This window comes from Dermacentor variabilis, chromosome 6, assembly GCF_050947875.1.
Source record: "Dermacentor variabilis isolate Ectoservices chromosome 6, ASM5094787v1, whole genome shotgun sequence".
NCBI lineage: Eukaryota > Metazoa > Arthropoda > Arachnida > Ixodida > Ixodidae > Dermacentor > Dermacentor variabilis.
The window spans coordinates 598037-618305 of NC_134573.1; the positions used below are offsets into that span (position 1 = coordinate 598037).

The 20269-nt window shown below is 44.0% G+C and overlaps 1 protein-coding gene across 3 annotated transcripts in view; it reads right to left on the reverse strand.

Annotated features, from left to right (window-relative positions):
- Positions 1 to 20269, reverse strand: part of LOC142584566 (polycomb protein SCMH1-like) — a 389046-nt gene that overhangs the window by 199845 nt on the left and 168932 nt on the right. For all 3 annotated transcript variants that reach the window (XM_075694672.1, XM_075694674.1, XM_075694673.1), the window contains exon 5: positions 2628 to 2804. In XM_075694672.1, the coding sequence (XP_075550787.1) occupies positions 2628 to 2804 (177 nt within the window). The remainder of the gene's footprint in view (positions 1 to 2627; positions 2805 to 20269) is intronic.

The following is a 20269-nucleotide window of genomic DNA, read 5'->3' on the forward strand; positions in this document are numbered from 1 at the left end:
TATGGAGCTTCACCATCATGCATACATATACTTTGACTTATACATCTTGCAATGGTGGCTTGCACCTTGCGCACGACAGAAGACAGCGTGCTTCCTCGCCGCTTACCTCCCTTGCGCTCGCGCGAGATTGAGACACCATCAACGACTTATTTTCGCACGCTTTCACCACACATACAGTATATGGGGCATGGAAATGAAGTTATCGTCCTTGGACTTTATACTGAAGATGACAGCAATGCTGACGGCGACTGCAGAAATGCACCTGGAGTGTACCATATAATTGCAATCGCAATAAAAACCTGCAGACTTCAGTGACCCCTTCGGCAGTCTTTTATCAACGGCATGTGAAATGCACATGAATGATGTGTCTCAGTATTGCTTCTCTTTCCAGCAAGCAGTACTAATGACTCATGACAAAAAAAAAGCTAATATTTTACATTTATTACAGTAGGAAACATTGCCATTTGCATGCAGAGGTCATAAAAATTATGAGCATTTATATTATCCATGTCATCTTTCACTTCATATATAATTATATATATATGTAAATAATTCACTCAGTAACCGAAATGAGGCTAAGATGGATCCACTCGAAATCAGAATCAATAGCAGTCATACACAGCAGCGCTTATACTCAGACTCAGAGTAAAACAAAAAGTACACTGCAATATCACCGAAAAGGTGAAGCGGTATTAGTGATTCTGAAGCATAAGACAATTACTCAAAGGAAGATTACACCCCGGACAGACGCCAGTATCTTGGTGGTGTGAGGAAACTCGGGCTGTGAAATTAAACAGTCTCCTACTACAAGGTCTTGTAAATACTTCATATGAGGCCGTCACTTTTGTGAAGGATTCTTTGAGGTCACACAAAGTTTCTTAAGTGCAACTGTTATTAAAAAGTTATATATATAAATGTAAGGAGAGGTACGGGGATCGATACCCCGCACCTCCACCAAAATGTTGCAGGAAGAAAGCAGGCCCGCAAGTGTAAAATAATGTCTATCTACAACTGGTGTATATGGTGTTCAGGCAACGGCCAGTCTTCGTCTTCCTCTAGTTCATGTCACCTTCTTTCCGTTCACTGTAACAATATATAGTAGGACCTCATTCATACGTTCCCGAAACACAAAATTTTTCAGCACCAATGTTCAGTATGTCGCCAAACTGCAATCGCATGATACATTTTTCAGCCACTAGATCCAATGTAAACAAGAAAATTCGCAAGGCGTGCACAATCGAGCACAATGTATAGCTGCACGCCGTGGCAGCTTCACCGCAATACTCGCCTGCCAATCTCACATGAAAGTGTTGGCGTGCACTCAGTCTCTCATTTCGGTACCAGCAAATCTTCTCCGACATCGTCGCACATGGCATTCAGAGCTATCACCGCCAGTCCTAACTGCGATAGGCACCTTCGCCTATCTGTTTCACAGTCTGTGGTGCCGTCGGAAGTGTAGCACATGCTTTTAATAGGCGATAACCGAAACACACATTTTTCTGCTGCAGGCTGTCATCGTATGCGTTTTCCCACCGCTAGATCCCATGCGAACAAGAAAAGGCATGAGGCGAGCGCGATCAGGAACAGTATATAGCCACCCATCTCCTGTGACAATGACAGCGCGCACAGTTTCTTATGCCGGTAGCAGCAAATCTCCGAATGCGATATTGCGATAAGCATCTCCACCTATCTGTTTCACAGCGCGTGGTGTGTAGTGCCATTGGTAGCGTACTGCACGCTTTTAGTAGGCAATAATCCAAACGCGCCACCGTTCCCTGCTACTAGCAGCGCAATGTGGGCAGCACGTTTCGCTTTGGCGGCATCCCGCGTCGCCCGCTAGCTTGATTTCATTTAGTTTTTTTTTATAGCATGAAAGAAGCCTGCAAATACACACAAAATTGCCACCTGACTGGCTACTTGAGGCACTTTGAGTGTATTCATGGGCTTCTTTCAGGCTCGGAAAACACTTTTGTGTAGCTCGTATCGAGCAACAGAAAGGTGAGTTTTTCATGTTGCTCTACAGTTTCCTCAGATAATTTTGATCTAATTATAGTATTTGAGAAGGTGATTAATTAATTAAGACTAATTATCTAATTTAAGTGGAATTTAAAAAAATCTGAGCATCTCCAAGTGACGGCAAACAAAATTACCTTAGTTCTGTCCAGCTATGTGGCATTTGCATATGTTTAATGTTTGGCTCAAGTTACATGGGCTCAAGTTACCCTGCATACGGGTCAGGTTTAGAAAACAGGTCGGGCCCCAGCCCCTCTCCTGCAAAAATGTAAACTTACTACCTATGGGTCATTCATTCAGTAAATAAAAGCATGTTGACATAGTAAGCATTTCTTTATTGTTTTCTTGATACCCTCGATAATTTGACATTCAGTTGATTCGGACATCTTTTGCAGTCCCGTGAAATCCGAATTAACGAGGTTTACTGTTTAATTTCCATGTTTTTATAATTTTTCATTAATTTGCGAGTTAGACTGCAGTGTACACCAAGTTTCACCAGGACCCCAACTTTAGATAGAACGAACTTCAGCTACAACAGACCTTTTTTTCGCTGTCAGTCTGTTGTAACAAGCGTTGACTGTACATGTGCTCCAGATGGTTCACCCGACACTCACCTGGGAGTCGACCAATCGCCAGAAGTCGTTCTTGTTGTCGCCCCCGTCGAGGCGTAGCCGCAGCCGAGGACCCTGGATGCCCACCACTGTTGCGATGCATGTGGAGGTCACATTGCGTGGGTCCTGGGCCTCCAACTTCATGCCCACACAAAACTCATTCTTGGGTGGCACCGGGTTCTGTCATCCACAACAGCACCAGCACAGGGCTCTCTCAACAACGAGAAAAAATAGATTCAACTGGCTCGAGTCATGGTAAAAAAAAAAACGAAAAACAATGCGTCCTAACAAAAGCTTATCCAAAAATTATTGAGTAGGTAAAATTTAAGGCACTGTCATTTTCAAGTGCCCCTATAAATGATATATCGAATGGCAAGAATTATACAGCAGTGGAAATGACTAAGAGCGTTTTGCAGCAAATTTTGTAGCAGGGAGTGCCAAAATGGCATTTGATTATGAGGCACGCGATAGTTGGAAAGGACACTGAGGTGAGTGGCCTGCAAAAATGAGAGCGATGCCAGGATGCCCCAGGATGCCAGTGATGCCTGCACCAGTGGCGTACCAACTATTTCATGAGTGGGGGGAGGGGGGCAAGCCTCCCTCTCTCGATATATAGATATATATAACTCTTGCTGAGGCTGCAAAATGCCTCAGTGAGAGTTATTTTTCTCGTTGACTGACCTGATTATCAGTCACAAATAATAATTACAATCTAGTATTGTAAAAACTTTTTCAAGAATGTCGCTGAAGTGAAACATAAGGTCACTAAAATTCCCACTAACATTTAGCAAATTTAAGTGAATTTCATTTAATTTTAAATAATGCAGGCATTTTGGAACACCATATTATAAGCTAATGTGAGGTTATCTAGACGTTTCAGGTTTGTGTAATGTCCATGCAGTGACAATAAGCAGTGAATATAGCAAAACAGTGTACATAACCTTTATCTTTAATTTGTGTCCATTTATTTATTTATTTATTCATACTGCAATCCCAAATAGAATTTTGGCAGAGCGAATTATAAAACAAAACTAATTACAACATTTGCAAATATGTAACAAATGCCCGACTTGCAAAAAGTACTACTGCCAAGGCCAAGAAATACCAAAATTTTATCAAGTATACTAGTCGTTTCATTAGTCAAGATGCACAGAGCTTATTTTAAAACTTATCTGTAGGGAGACTTCAACAGTGCATTAAAAAATTCACATCAAAAATTATTTGCGCATCAAAAATCATTTGAATTACAGAAAATGGAAATGCTTATTATTGAAATATTGAGGGAATCGTGGCCGAAATTTCACTTGCTATTTTAGTGATGGCGCTGCCACCGGTAGGTCAGAATAATCTAGCGGGTCCAAAAATAAGGCTCTGAAACATCGCTCGACAACTATATATTTGCACGCTGTTGAGATCAATGCAACATTACATTGGACGCAAATGAGAAGTTGTAAAGTTATTGCCGCCAATACAACAATCATAACCAAACTTTCGAAATCTACTATTTTACGATAAAATCGTAAAAGCTGCCAGATGTGAAATACAGACACAAGGCACAGCATATAAAAGAAAAAACACGATTTCAGCACACTAGTTTCGAAACAAAAGAGGCAACATTTGGCTGAAGAACTTTATCATTAGTAGCACTGTTCCAACCATTAACAACTCTAGGAAAGAAGGAGTACTTGAAGCAATTAATGCATGTGCAAAAGGGAGTAACGGTTAAATTATGCCTTTGTCTGGTGGCATATTTGGATAACAAAGGACACTTTTGATGTATCAGTGTTGTAGTGCCCATGAGTTGCCCGGTAAAGATTAATACGGGAATAGAGATTCCTCTGAGACTGGGCAGGTAATTAGCCTTGGCAAAAAGAGCTTTAATCGAAGAGCACCCCAACCATTATATGTAAAGCTGACATAATTCTTTCTTGTATTTTCTGTTTTGTCATTATCAATTTTACTCAAAGAGTGGCAGATTACAGAAGATGCTCTACTAATGGTAAGACAACAGTGTTATAGGCTAGCAACCCAACATGAGGGGTTGATAATGTTATAGCCCTTTGGAGAGAGGACAGGTGTCCGCTTGCCAGATTTGATATTAAATTTCCAAAAGTCACGATTCAGCTTTTCTCAGTCAGAGCAACTTCTAATCTCCTAGCAACAACACAACTGTCAGCGTACAATTTCATTTTAGCTGAAATACCTGTTACTTTGTCAATGAATATGAGAAATAAAAGCGGCCCAAGCACAGATCCCTGTAGAATGCCAGAGTCTACTGATATGATCTCAACCTGGTGATGTGGGTCTTCACCGCAAGAATCAGGAAACAACGCCGAAGCCGGACATCGTGATGATAAAAAAAAGTTGGAAAAATTGTATTCACTTCATTGGTACATGGTGGTGACTCTCATCTGAGTTTCGAGCGGCTCTGGTTAACACGGGGCCAGCACGGCCTAACCCCTGGCGGTCTTGTGCTCATCGACGTCTTCTTCTGCCGTTGAGCTCCCGTCCTTCGGTTTGCCTTCTCTTCCCGCGCCTTTTTGTGTCAGCTCTGGGAAAAAGGGTTGACACCATTTCGGAGAAGAGAGAAATTATGTCAACATGGGGATGCCTGCTTGAACACTTCTCAGACTTGACAGGTCAATCACACAGGGGCTAAGACGACCTTAATTACTCCTTGTGGTCTTGTGGTTGCTGACGTCTTCCCGGGGAGCCTGTGGAAGCATTAGTGCATTCGCAAGGCTCTGTCGCAGACGGCCTCCTGCCCTTCAGTTTGTCGTCTCTTCGTCCATCCCTTTGTGTCAGCTTGGGGAATAAAAGGGTGACGCCGTTTCAGAGAAGAGGGCATCCCCATGTTGACATGGGGACGCCCGCTTCAACACTTCTCACGCTTGACAGGTCGATGTCCTCCAGGCTTACTGTAACCACCTTTTCTGGGACGAGGCAAATCGTCTTGTTATGGGAACGTACTCCTGAACGTCGTTCCGAAGAGTGCCCTTTCTGAACAACATATTGCTGCCAGTTTATTAGGTTTGCTGACAGCCAGGGTATCAAATGTGTTTTTGAGGACTTCATTTAGTTTATAAAGTATCTTTTTGTGGGAAACTTTCTCATATGCTCTGTTGAAATCCATAAAAAATTGCATCAGTTTGGTTACCATTATTGATTACAACTGTAAAATCATGAACAGTTTCCGTTGTCTGAGTAGATGAATAAAAAACTTTAATAAACTCATGTTGATATCGTACTAATGTATTTATGTGACAGATAGTGACAGTTGAAATTCTGTGCTTACTTTCAGATTGGAAGATTGCAAATAAAACAGGATTCAAAGGAACACAAATAAACTAGATTTCCTAACATGAAAAGGCTCTTAGTCTACATTTTCCCTAAATATTTCTCGATCTCAACATTCGTGATAGAACTGATGTCTTGCCCACATTTTGTTAAGACGCCGATGACAATTACCTGAGCTTTATACAGGTCAAGTACTATGTTTCCGCCTTTGATCTACCTAAAAGCCGCCATAAAGTATTAACTGGTCGGAAAGCGATCAGAAACAGAAGCAATCTGTTCAGATTTATGTGGACTAACTCAAACGCTCCAAAGTCTACGCCTTTATAGTCTACCTGAACACAAAATTTATTCCAATTGATGTTGGGAGATCACTGACTGCTATGCTAGCGAATGTACTTTAATCGAGTGCACTTAAATGATGCCTCAGAACCGGCAGAGTTTTAACCCACTCAAATCGGTTTGTAGAGAATAAGAAAACAATTTTGTGAACACAATAGGAAGACTGATCGACCACTGTGCTTCGAAACACAATTACAAAGTGAAGACTGCCAATGTGAAGGCAACCATTGCTTTTTCGAGCCTACTGATGCACATGAAGTTTATAACGTGGACATGGGAATTAGTAACAGCAAAGCCTTAGATATCAACAGTATGCAGATGAAACCATTGAAATATGTGTTGCCAATAATTTGTCCCTTGATTTCACACATCTGCAATCTTGCATTTGAGCGCGGTGTTTTTCCCAACGCAATGAAAACTGCAAAAGTATCTGTCATTCTTAAAGGGGGCGACCAAAATGTACCAACAAATTACAGACCGATTTCAGTACTCCCTGTGCTTTCCAAAGGTGTGGAAAAAGTCATTTCTTCAGGAATAAGTAAGTTTTCTGACAAACATAAGGTAATATCTGAGTCACAATTTGGTTTCAGAACTGGTAAATCTACAGAAACAGCAATATTAACAATGAAGGAAATAATTTTCAACAATATTAATAAGAACTTGTATACGGTGGGCCTTTTCCTTGATTTTAGTAAAGCTTTTTACTGCTTAAATCATACAATTCTTGTTAACAAACTTAAAATGTACGGAATCCGTGGTAGACCACACACATTGCTTGAAGGATATCACCAAAACAGAAGCCAGTCGGTGTCATTAGATAATGAACTTTTATCTCTTTTGCCTATCAGTTGTGGTGTGCCACAAAGGAGCATATTGGGACCCCTTTTGTTCAATACGTACATAAATGATATCGTAAGCATAGATCCTTCCATTGATTTTGTAATATATGCGGATGATAGCACAATATTTCTTTCAGGCCCTAACCTTAATGATTTAATGGTGAAATGTAATGACCTACTGATTAAATTGTCTAGGTGGTCAAGGATGAATAAATTAAGAATTAATCCTACAAAGTCCAAGGCTATAATATTTCGTGCAAGAAACAAACCAATAGTACCGCATTGCATGCTTCACTTTGAAGATCACCAAATAGAGATAGTTGAAGTGCACAAGATACTTGGAGCATATGTTTCCTGTTATTTAAACTGGGATGCCCATACTGACTTTGTCTGCAAGAAACTCTCTTCCATCTGTGGGGTTCTATCGCGATGTCATGAAACTTTACCTTTAAAATGTAAATTACATGTTACTTTTTTTTAACATTAACTACTGCAATTTATTATGGGCCACAATGACCAAAACTAACATAAATAAGGTGCTCGTACTGCAGAACAAAATTGTTCAAATAATCGCCAATATTGATAATACAACTACCTCCAAGTATGCTCTTGAAGCACATAACATTGTCCGGCTCAACCATTTGTATCACTTTAAGTTACAAAAAAATGTATTTTTTGACGGCATCCATGGGCGATTTTTATTCGACTCTGGCATCTTTGGACATGCGTCATGCTAACATACACACAAGAACTATTAATACATGGAATATACCACGTTTTCATACTAACTATAAATTATAGATGTCTTACAACCTGCCCCATGTTTCAAACACATATAAACACACAATAGGATATACCAAGGTTGAGCTGCGAAAATATTTTGTTGAAATGTGATTTTATGTCTTTTTTTATGTTTTGCTTGATTATTCCTATTTAATTATGAACATTTGTATGACCGTTTGAGCGTTTCTATTTTCGATTTCATTGTTTAAAGTTTTTTCCAATAGATTATTAGACTCTGTATGTATAACTGGTGAATGTTTTCTCTTTATTGACTGTAACTATTGCATGTGTGTGATTTCGCTACCACTCGTGTACTACTGCTTGCAGGGGTTTTCTGGACATGGTCAAGCTGCTCATGCAGCTTTTTGCCAGAAAACCCTCCAGTTGAACCTGGAAAATAAACTTACTTACTTACTTACTTATCATGATGATGGAGCCTATGCTTCATACAGCGACTATTGGCCACCGACGTAGCTTTTGAATAATGAGCTCCATTCTAAAAGGCCATTTTTCAGGCAATTTTTCTAGCTTCTAAGTCACTAAAATGTTGCCAACTGTTTATTCAAGTCGTCGAAATAGTCAACCGATCACTAAATGGAAAAGTGTCATTAACAGACAAGAAAATTGGTAAATCTAGCGACAAAATGGCTTAAATGGAAACACTGATTACAGACCGTTAGTATAAAGAACAAAGCGGATTTTGTGTTTTCATATGGTTAGGTTACACAACCCCAACACGAGATGATGCAAGCAGCGGAAGATGAAAGTTCTTTTGGACCACCCGAAGAAACCTCAGCAATGCAGGAGTGCAAGGCACGTCGCACAGACGGTCTGTAACGAGTTGGTTACATGGGACCTTTGCTCCCGCGACTTTTCATTCTCGTGCTTGGTGGACCACTTCCCGGTTAGCCCTAGCTGGCGTGCGTAATCAATCGGTCTTGCGGTGAGCCTTTGCCCATAAGCACCGTGACTGTCACGCTTGCGTGAATAAACCCGCATTTGTTAGCGATCTGACTCTAGAGCCTTCTCTACCCATGTCGGAGAGTTGGCTAACCTTGCCATAGCGCCTTTGTGCGTTGCAGAGTGGTCGCAGAGTGGAGGAATGTCGTGCCCTTTCCTGACCAACGCTCGTAGGGTGAGCCTTGTGCAAACCCATCTCCACAGTGCATAAGCAGCTGTGCAGCTTGTTTTAGAAGTAATCTGCCCTTTGCTCAAAGAGCGGGTGTCCTGAGATGGCATAGCATCATATGCGCTGTCTTCCTGCGTATATTGTACTGGAGATTGCACAATATTGAGTTTAGGAGAAGCATGACAGGGACAGATGAATTGTTCAATCCCCGCTGTCACTGCTTTCATGATAGCATCGTCTTACTGCAGGTGGCACTATCAGCTGCGGGGGCCGAGTGGACACAAAAACGTGGCTGGCTTCTCTTCGCACCTCTGATGTGACTATATCGATGACACAGCAGGAAACCATATTTTTCATCGCTGCCTCTCAAATTTACAGAATTTTTTTTCTAATTCAAATTTGCTTTTTTTGATTGCCTAATAGTTCGTAAAATTTTGTGGCCTCTTCCAACTAAGAAGAATCTGTTTGCAACTACTTATTTGCATAGAAAGATGAACTTCAATTTAATGAAGAAAACTGACAATTTTGCTGGTTTCATTATATAGTCACAGACAAAAGCACGAAAGGCTTCAAGTCGACACTATAGATCTTTTATGAAGGTGTCCTGGCCCCTTCGTCGTTGTCTTCTATAGGGAGCAATCCAACATGCCTAACATGCTGCCCCGAATTGCGCTGAGTGGCTGTCAGTTGTGTCAAGGTCGTGCCATTACCCCCCTCCCTAGAAGCATCGTCTCGATGCGGAACATTTATGCACTGGAGATTGCAACAGTGATACTGTTAAGGAAGACGCAGATGGTGAGAGAGGCGTATAGCTTTGCGGTCAGCGGGAGTAGTATAGCTTCAACCTAGAGACGTGAATGACATCAGACAGGCATGGGTGTCGGGGATGGCGAGTGGTGCCTTTTGCTTCAGGAATCACTTCATATGTGACGGCGCCAAGTTGTTGAACGATGCTATAAGGTTCAAAGTAGTGGCGCAAAAGTTTCTCCAACCGACCATGCTGGCGAATCGGTGTCCACACCCATACTTTGTCACCGGGTTGATATGTGACGTCTCAGTGACGGAGAAAAAAACGATAACTTGCGGACGAACATACGAGGCAGCTCTGGTAGACGGTTCTCAAGGTAGTTGATGAGAGGCCGGAGTTCTGAATCATCGCGCTGTTTCTTGCCGATTTCTGATACTGTGATAATGGAAAGAAATGCGTCTTTTTCATCAACGTTGAATGGCGATGGTTGAAGTGGAGCACGCGACAGGCAGTCGGCGTCGGTTTGTTTAAGCCTGGCCTTGAACACTATCATCATATTGTATTTTTGCAAGCAAAAACTCCAGTGTGCAAGACGGCCAGACGGATCCTTCAGATTGGCGAGCCAGCACAATGAATGGTGATCTGTCACAAATCAAAACGATCGGCCGTACAAATGTGGTTGGAACTTAGCAAGTGCCCATACAACAGCCAAGCATTCCTTCTCCGCAGTGGAATAGTTCCTTTCATCTGAAGACAAAGTGTGGCTTGCATACGCAATGACGCGCTCGGCTCCATCTTGCCACAGTACGAGGGCGGCACCAAGGCCCCACGTTGCTGGCATCCATGTGCCACTCGGTGTAACCGTCTTCGTCAAAGTGTCCTAGAACTGGATGTGTGTGCAGACGTTTCTGGCGTTCACAGAAGACCTCTTGTTGGTCCTGCTCCTAGACAAATGGAACATTATCCTTTGTTAACCATTACAAAGGTTTGGCTATCCTTGAAAAGTTAGCCACGAAGCATCTATAAAATGCGCAAAGCCATGGAAAACGGCGGAGTCCATGTTTGTTTGAAGGTGCTGGAAACGAAGCAACAGCAATGGTTTTGTCGGGGTCTGGTCAAATGCCTTCGTAGCTGACAACATGGCCTAAAAATTTGAGTTCATCATACCCGAGATGGCATTATTCAGGCTTTAAAGACAGGCCAGCAGTACGAATTGCGTCGAGAACTGCTTTTAAACGCTGGAGGTGCTGCTCAAAAGTTTCTGAAAACATGATATCATCTAAATAGACAAGGCATGACTGCCACTTGAGACCTGATAGAGCTGTATCCATCATGCGCTTAAAAGTAGCAGCTGCAGAGCGCAATCTGAAAGGAAGGACCTTGAATTCGTAAAGTCTGTCAGGCATAATAAATGCAGTTTTCTCATGGTCACGGTCATCAACCTCTATTTGCCAGTAGCCGCTGCAAACGTCCATCGATGAGAAGTATCAGGCATGTTGAAGGCGGTCTAAAGAATCGCTGATGCAAGGAAGGGGATAAACGTCCTTCTTCGTAACATTGTTAAGCTTGCGATAGCCAACGCAAAAACGCGTTCTACTGGCTTTCTTTTTCACCAGAACCACAGGTGACGCTCATGGACTGGTGGAGGGCTGTATGATGTCGTCAGCAAGCATTTGTTGGACTTCGATTTCGGATGGCATCTTGCTCTTTACAAGAAACATGGTAGGCACGGTGCGCACAGGTCTTTCATTGGGATTTGTAATAGTTCTGTGTTTCCTAATAGCCGTTTGGTTGACCTTCGATGCTGAAGCGAAACAGTCCGCAAAAGACTGTAAAAGACTTCAAATGCTAGCTTGTTGTTCACCTGATAATTTAGAATTCACATCAATTTTGCTATTGGCTGGTACGTCACAGTTCGAATCTCGAACATTGTGTCCTACAGTTAAACTAGCAGGAGAGTCACAGACTAGCTCCAAATAGGCGATGGCAGTTCGTGGGACGAAGTGCTGGAATTCACGACTGAAATTGGTCACTAAAATCTGAGCAGTCCGTGACGACAGCTGCAAGATGCCGCGGGCTACACAAGCCTGTTGGGCCAACAAGACTGACAGATTGCCTTCAGTGATTACGAGATGGAGAGGATCATCATCATGTTTCTACGGCGATCAACGTAGCACTCCGTGGTGGTAAAGTAGCGCAGTCACCTGAAACGCGTAACACCGTGGACTGTGGGCAATAGTCGTCCGAATGAGTTGCGTGTTTGCTGGAAAAAGTGAGTAGCAACTCGCAAAGGTTTATGACTGCGCCGTACTCCCAAAGAAAGTCCATGCCGAGTATGACCTGACTAGAGCACTCTGCCAGTATAATAAATGAAACAACAAATGTGGCCTCACAAATTTGTACCCTCGCAGTGCATTTGCCGATCGACATGAGAACATGACTGCCGGCTGTACAGAGCTTAGGTCCTGGCCACAGTGTCAGCATCTTGCGAAATGCAGTAGCCAGTTGTCCGCTCATAACAGAATATTCGGCTTCAGTATCGACAAGAGCAGTTACCGGTTGGTTATCTATGAAGAAATGAGTATGTCGGCTGAAACGGGTTCACGGTTTTCGAAAGAAGGTGCTGAAGGTACGCAGTCACCGTTGTCGTCAACGTTAGCGTCGACGACGTCGTCGGGGTGTCGCAGCGGAGTATCTTTCGAAGTGCACTGGACAGCTGCCCCACCCCCTGAGCTCGCTATTCTTACGTTTCCCCGACTTGGGCTCCTGGGCTCATTGCCCACAGAAGCGGAGAACGTAGTGTAGTGGCTCCGATCGTCGAGGTGATACCGATTGTTGAGGAGGTGGTGATCGTGACTGGCGCCTCTGCGGAGACGGAGATCGGGTCGTTGGCAGGGACTGTTAAAATGGTGGGAACTGCACGTACGGTGACGAATGTTGACTGGCCAGATATTGCTGGATTTCTCTCGGGCGCTCTGACTCATGTGGGCGATGAGCGCCAGGGTGATAGCCCTGGAGTCCTATTCTTCGGTAGTAGCAGGCACGGTACAAGTGGCCCGCTTCACCACACTGAAGCAGAGTGGCTGATAGTCAGGTTTGCACCACATGTCTGACTTTCGCATGTTGATTCGGGGGCTCGTGGACTCGTACATATTTGTATATGAAGCTTGGCCCTGGAAGTGGCACAGCGGTTCTTCAGAAGAAGGCAGGTTACGGTGGTTCACGGGCTGCGCAGGTAGCCTCACTGCTTGCGCACAAGTAAGTACGGGGGCGGCTTCAGGTCTGGTTTGCACGAATGGCTGTGCCGCCTGCCGGACTTCTTCGCGGACGATATCTATGAGGGATGTTACGGTCAGCTGAAATCGCACTCCCTGTAGTCGATCCCTGTAGTTGCCCATCGTCTACTAGCATGTATACTAAGTTTTGTTTACCATTGTACAAATAAGTTAACGATTGTATAATCATGACCATAGTGTTTATTGATGATTTTGTTCCCCCCCCTTATGTAATACCCTGAAAGGGGTCCTTAAGAGACAATAAATGATGATGAAATGATGATCTAGCTCCTCACGCATGACACTATGCACAAGCTCTCGAAGCACATCAGTGTCATAGGGCAATGAGAGCAGATGCTGATCCCAAGCTGATTTGGCAATCGTAGACCGAGGAGCGTTGCTGAAGGGCTCACTCAATTGTTGTCACCTAACTGATGAACTCGGTTACTATAGCTGGAGGCCTTCGCATCAGTCCAGCAAACAGCTGCTCTTTCCCTGCACGTGTCAGCAGGCGGACCTTCTTCACTTCTATCATGCCAAGGTCAGCCTGCTTGAAAAGCCACGACATGTAATCTACGAACATGGCTACGCTTTCGTTCAGCTTTTGAACCCTACTCTGAAGGGCTTGCTCTGATCGCTCTTTTCTTTCGGGACTGCTGTACATATTGCGTATCTGCCATTGTAATTCTTGCCACGTGGAGATGGATGGCTTGTGGTTAGCGAACCACGTTCAGGCAGAGTCCTCTAGGGCGAAGTCCACGTTCCTTAGCTTTTTCTGTTCATCCCAATAATTGACGTCGGCCCCATGGACTAAGTCATCAAGCCAGTCTTTCACGTCCTCAAAAGGCTCACCGTGGAACAGCCACGGCCAGCGTGGTGTGTGGAGAACCAGCGACACAAGAGGCTGTCCCATACCATATGTCTCCTTTGTCTGACTTGCAGTTGTGGTCGACATCCTCAGCAGATCTTGCAGGCCGTATTCCGGGGGCAGTCATTGAAGCCGTCGGCTTTTGAGTAGGTTGTCCGCTTTCAGTTCCTGGGGGTCAGAGTACGTAGATGCGTACCCAGCAACAACACCAGTTTGTCACAGACAAAACCACAAAAAACTTCGGTCTACGCTATAGATCTCTTATGAAGCTGTCCTGGCACCTTCGTTGTCGTCTTCTTTAGGGAGCAACCCAACATGTCTAGCATGTTGCACTGAATTGCACTGAGTGGCTGTCACTTGTACAATATCAAGGATTAACTGTGTGTGTATATATATATATATATATATATATATATATATATAAGCAATAAAAATCGGGCCCCTTGGTCAACCCCCTCTCTTCTCGTTTATTACATAACGAGGGTCTCGAATCCAGCAACATTGATGCCTTCAGGTGCATGTGTGGGTTTATTGACCAGTTGCCTTCACCCAAAAAGATCACGTTCTCCTGACGCCTGAGACAAAAAAAGGATGTTCCACGTCCGCCGCCAAGGTCTACGAGTGGTGGTGCTGGCTAACACTCCCAAGGTTCTACTATGACACATAAATACCCAAGAAAGTGGATGGGGAAACAGCGCTGCGGTAGCTCAATTGGTAGAGCATCGCACGCGAAATGCGAAGGTTGTGGGTTCGGTTCCCACCTGCAGCAAGTTGTTTTTTCATCCACTTTGATTTCCATTAATTTATTAATCACATGTAATTTCCCCTATGTTGTCCTTGGTGTCTGTGTTTGTTGGCTTCTTATGATATGACTAATAAAAATCGGGCCCCTCGGTCAACCCCCTCTCTTCTCGTTTGTTGCTGAGTGTGGCGTCACAGAAGCCCCGACATAGATGGGTGTGTTGTGAAAATGTCTCCTGGCTCTTGCCAACACTGCAAATGTGGTTTTCGTTTCGTATTCAATTTTAACAAGCAGCCAATTTTCGGATCCATTTTCTTCGAAAAAAGGTTTGTGTCGGATTGAGGTAAATACAGTACATGAGTGGCTGTGGGGACACAATGTGCATAGCCGGCTTCTACTGCCTTGCTATCTTGCTGTGCTTGATCTCCTTCGGGTACCTGTTAAATAGCCAGATTTGGTGTTGGGCCCTGGTAGCAGCCGTCATGATCGCAGCACTCTTGCGCGAGCTCGTAATTTCTTTGTGCCTTGCAAAATTTGCAGCTTCGTCTGAAGCGATACAACACTTTGTTCTATCAACAGGCTGTCCACTGCTGCTGCTTCCATGGCGCATTTCGGCCCTTGCTGAGAATGGGCAACGGGTGGGCGCCACTTTGCTTCTTGCATTTTTTTTTCTTTCCTCAATCGTGGGCGACGCGTAAAGTGCTGCCATCTGGGGGCACACTGCGCCAACTAGCGATGCTCTTTGTGGCTTTCGCAAGTGGCGCGCAGGCGGGTCGAGGTGCGCGGTTAATGGCTGAAGATATGGACTCGTGTAGGCAAACATATCGCCCCGTCTCAGTATCGTTTGTTTAAGGGAAGCTTTGGAATGCAAATTTCACGATTATTCTGCATGGAAAACATAGTCTAGAAAACAAAATGTTGATCGCTATATCCAATATGCGGTGAATAATGTATCGCTACACAGTTAGACCTCGCTATAATGTAGTAGGTAAAATCTGCAATTTGCTTCATTATATCAAAATTTCGTTGTATTGAAATGCTCCCTTTTATGCAGATAAGTACAGTCACCGATCGATCTTTCTTACATGGAAAGGGGCCACAGAATTTTCCGAATTATCAGGCAATTGCAAAAAGCAAATTTGAATGAGAAAACAATTCATTTTGATGAATTTGGGAGTCGGCGACAAATGATATGGTTTTATGCCACGTCGACAATAGCTTCACATAGGCAGCACAAATTAAGACAGCCACGTTTTCGCGTGAGCTCCGCCCCACAGCTGGTAGCGTCACGTGAACTGGGATGACACTATGATGAAAAGCGCCAGCAACAGGGAGCGAATGCTTTATCTGCCTCTCGCTCAAACGGGTCACTGAAACTTGAGATTATGCAATCTCCAATACTAAACGCACGGGAAGATAGCTTACATAATGCCACGCCATCTCAGCACACCCAATTTTTGCCCACGCAGCATATACCTCTATACCTTATATCATCTCCTACCTACACTTCCTCTCGCATTGATCATAGCCATAAGGTTGGAATCATTCAATGCCGCACCAGAACCTGTAATGAATCATTTATTCCTAGGAGCTCTTGGGAACGGAAACACCTTCCTGGCGCAGATGTCGCAATAAAGGACAACTCAAAATTTTGTTCGGCCTTATCAGACATCATCACTCCCAGATACAATTAGCTAATCAATTTTGCTGTAATAACTAGCCATTTCTTGCTGCTTTGTTATCTACTTGTGTATGTTTTTTACCCACTCCCCTCTGTAATACTTCGGTCTTCAGGGCCCAATAAAAAGAAATGGGTGCACAACTGCATATGCACTCAGCCGCACTTACAGCTATACGCCGCCAAAGCGGAGACGCGCGCCAGAAATCGCAATGCATGCCACCTCACGCCCCAACCCTTCGCGCGCACTTGATCGCATTATCGCTAGGATTTTATCGCACTTGGACTTTATACGGAACATGATGCAGCTTCACTTCGTCAGTCACTCATGTCACGCTGCACCCTATTTGAAAGGTGCATTTGCAAGCAGCCACTTGTAATTCAATCATTTGACCATCTGAGCCCATAGAAGTTTCTATTTGTTGTCTCGTCATTCCTTTGCTGCGGAAGCGATATTTCATTATATTGAAATCGCAAACAAACACACTTTGTTATATTGAGGTTCTAATTACATGGTGTTTTATGGACAAGAGGTTATGAAAAGTTAAATACTTCATTATATTGAGGTATAACTTTATGTTTATGGTTTATTTTCTCATAGCCCTAACGTATGAGTTGACACTCCGAAGTCAGCTCGTTCCAAATGATACGTTATATGTGGTATCACTGTAAGTGGAGTGCACTGTAGTACGCTTGGAAAGTGTGAATTGGTCAATTTCTACAGCACATTTTGTTATAATATTTTGCAACATGATAAAAGAAGGTCTGAGGAACACAGAAAAAAGAATTAAATAAAGGAATAAAAAATTTTGCCCGAATTCACCATTTCGTTGTCACGTCCCCCTTTAATACAGCTGATTCTAGATATATCAAACTCGGACATATTGAATTATTGTCTATATTGGACAGGCAAAAAATCCCCTTGCAAATTCCGTGAGAAAGTACAGCAATGTACTAACCTTACTTCGAACTTTCATTCACTGCCACATTAAATACACGTAACTTTGCACCACGCCATGCCCCTGCAAGTACGTTTCTCCCAACAGAGATGCGACCACTTTTTGCGTCGTCAGCAATATTTAATGCTGACCAATTTGAGACAGCACTGCTTTGGCAGATGCTGTTGAACAAGAGGTTGAATCCAATGGGAAGCAGATGCCATGAAGGAAAAATGACTAGGGGGCTCTCTGTTTTGCTTGCTTCGTATATGGATGGCTCAAAGGAATTACGGTCACTGACCAAGTCTGATGAATAATCTGACGTTTCGGAACTGCGTACGGGTTCCTTGTTCACCGAGTTGGACAAGAAATCGTCGTCACTTATATAGCCAGCATGTGACGTAATGAACGAGCGTAAACGGCAGGCATAGTCCCTGGTGTCCGGTTCATTGTAGCTGGCGTCGATTGAATGATTAGAGATTCTAGCAGCCGTCGGGATGACACATTCTTTTCTTTGGCGACAACAGTGGCGTTGTCCCAGTCAATCTTGTGATTATGTTCATGCACATGCTCGGCAATGGCGTTCATTGTGTGGCTATTATTTCTTACATCATGTTTATGTTCCTTGAGGCGTCTGGAGAAATTCCCTGTTTCACCAATATATACTCTGTGGCAATCAGCGCATGGTATCTTATACACAACTCCTGGGAATGATTCAACAGGTAACCTGTCTTTCACATTCATGAGCTGGTTCCGGAGCTCGCTGGTCGGGATGTGGGCAATGCGCAAATCGTATTTCGAAAATACGCGCGAGAGCGCCTCGCTGATTCCTTGGACGTAAGGGATGGCTGCACGTGCACAGATTGTCGTGTTGTTCTGCGAGCTTGGCTCTCATATGCGCTTCTCGGTCCTGCATATGAAACGACTAGGGTAGCCGTTGCGGGTTAGTTCATGGTGGATCGTCCGTAATTCCTTTTTTTTAGTGCATCGTTGCCTGAGCAGATGCGCACGGCGCGTGTTATCAGGGACGACACTACGGATGTCTTGGGGCCGACAGGGTGACAAGAACTCAACTTAAGATAACAATCTGTGTGTGTCGGCTTCCTGTATACCGAGAAGGCGAGAGTGCCCCCATCCCGACGAACCAGTACATCCAAGAAAGGCAACGAGTTATCCCTCTCGTGTTCCACAGTGAATTGTATGTGCGAATTTTGGGCGTTTAGGCAGTCCAGGAAGCGTTGGATGTCTTGTTTCTTCAAAATACAGAAACAGTCATCCACGTAGCGGTAAAAAACTTTAGGTGCCGGGTTGAATGTGGCCAGCACTTTCCCTTCCAAGGCTTCCATTACTAGATTGGCCGTGGTGACCGATAGTGACGCTCCCATTGCCGTGCCATGCGTTTGCTGATAAAGGCTGCCACCATAAGAAAAACATGTGTTGGTCAGTGACCGTAATTCCTTCATTTCCATACCTGACCAGACGAGCTTTCGTCGAACGCTTAATTATGTTATATGGATGGCTCGTTCAAAGTGAAGTCGTATGTTATCGGCAAGGACCGATCACCACTCTACTTCAAGAATGCTAAAGGCCTCCTGGCCTCATATGCACTCCACAAGAAAGTATGGATGATGTCCGATCTTTAGTCTCAGTCATTCTGGGCATCAGATGTCAAACTGATATGCTATGCCGCTGGGTTTGTCTTCTTGAAGACAATGGCTTTCTTCAAACGTCATTTTAGTATTCTGCAAGCTGCCAAAACGAATTCGACACCAGCCTTCACTTGGACGGACCTCTACATGGCCGTTTGAATTTAACAAGACCACTGCTCGCCACATCCGCCCTTCGTGGAAAGACATGGCTCTCTGCCGCACTTGGTGTTCCGCGGCGCCATTTTGCTGCTTCATTCACATCTTCTGCGCTTGGAAGAAAATCGCTCCAAGATCTGCTACAGCGACCACATTTAGAGAATGTCTGATTTATTTTGCTTCCACATCCGATGCAGTAAAAGTGTAAATCGAGTATAAGAAATTTATAAGTGCAGGAACCACAGAGTGAATTTTTTGAGTTTCTTGGACTTTTTGACTTCGCCCTTAAACACTGAGCACAGCCTCGAAGTGTTCTGCTGTGAAGTGTTCAGTGGTGTTCACTGAAAAAAACTAGCACATTCGGATGCCTGTACGCTTCTTTTGGGCCTGGTACTCTGGTTGCCATGGCTACAACAACAGAGCAGAGTCGGGCGAGCGGGAAGCTTTCTTATGTTTTACTATCAGCTCCTGCTTTAAAAGTGTGGACAAATAAGCCCATCTGGTGCGGGAAACCAAAACAACTAGCAAATAGTCTGCTGTGTACTGCGATCTATGAAATAACTTGTCAAAATATATGCTCCAAGGACGGCCACCTGCACTTTGGCCTGGCAAGCTCAATGCCGGTCATATAAGCAAATGGGCTAAAGTGGTGCCAACTCCCCTTCAATGTCTGCACCAACCAAGGTAGCAAAAGAGCCAGTAAAGTGCCAGAAAGCAACTTTCGGGAAAAATCATTTAGCTATTGCAGTGCAGTCTACTTCTGTTATGTTACCAAGAGATGAATATTCAGTGCATGCACTGCTGACTTTTGTCTATCCGTGGCAACAGCATAACAATGGTTGAGATGTGGACTGCCTAGGTCAGGTGTTCTCTAATAGGGTTTTGCAGAAGCATCCCTGGGGACCCCAAAGCCCCTGCATGCACGTGCATGCTCCCCCAAGCAAAGTAAGAGCTCAGCGTTAAGTCACTTTTTAAGAAGCTACCAATTAACCTAGCTTTATTCGTCCATTGGCAGCGGCACGTCCTCTACTTTGCGGCATGCTCTGTTATTGCGACAGATGGTGCATTAGGAGCTGCAGAACTGTAAAATGACGTTTTGTTAGTAGCAGACTGTTTAGCGGCTTTAATGTATTACGTATCGTCAAGACCCACACTGCATGTGATTGTCAATCTGCCTGCAGGTTTTTTTTTTTTTTTCATGTTG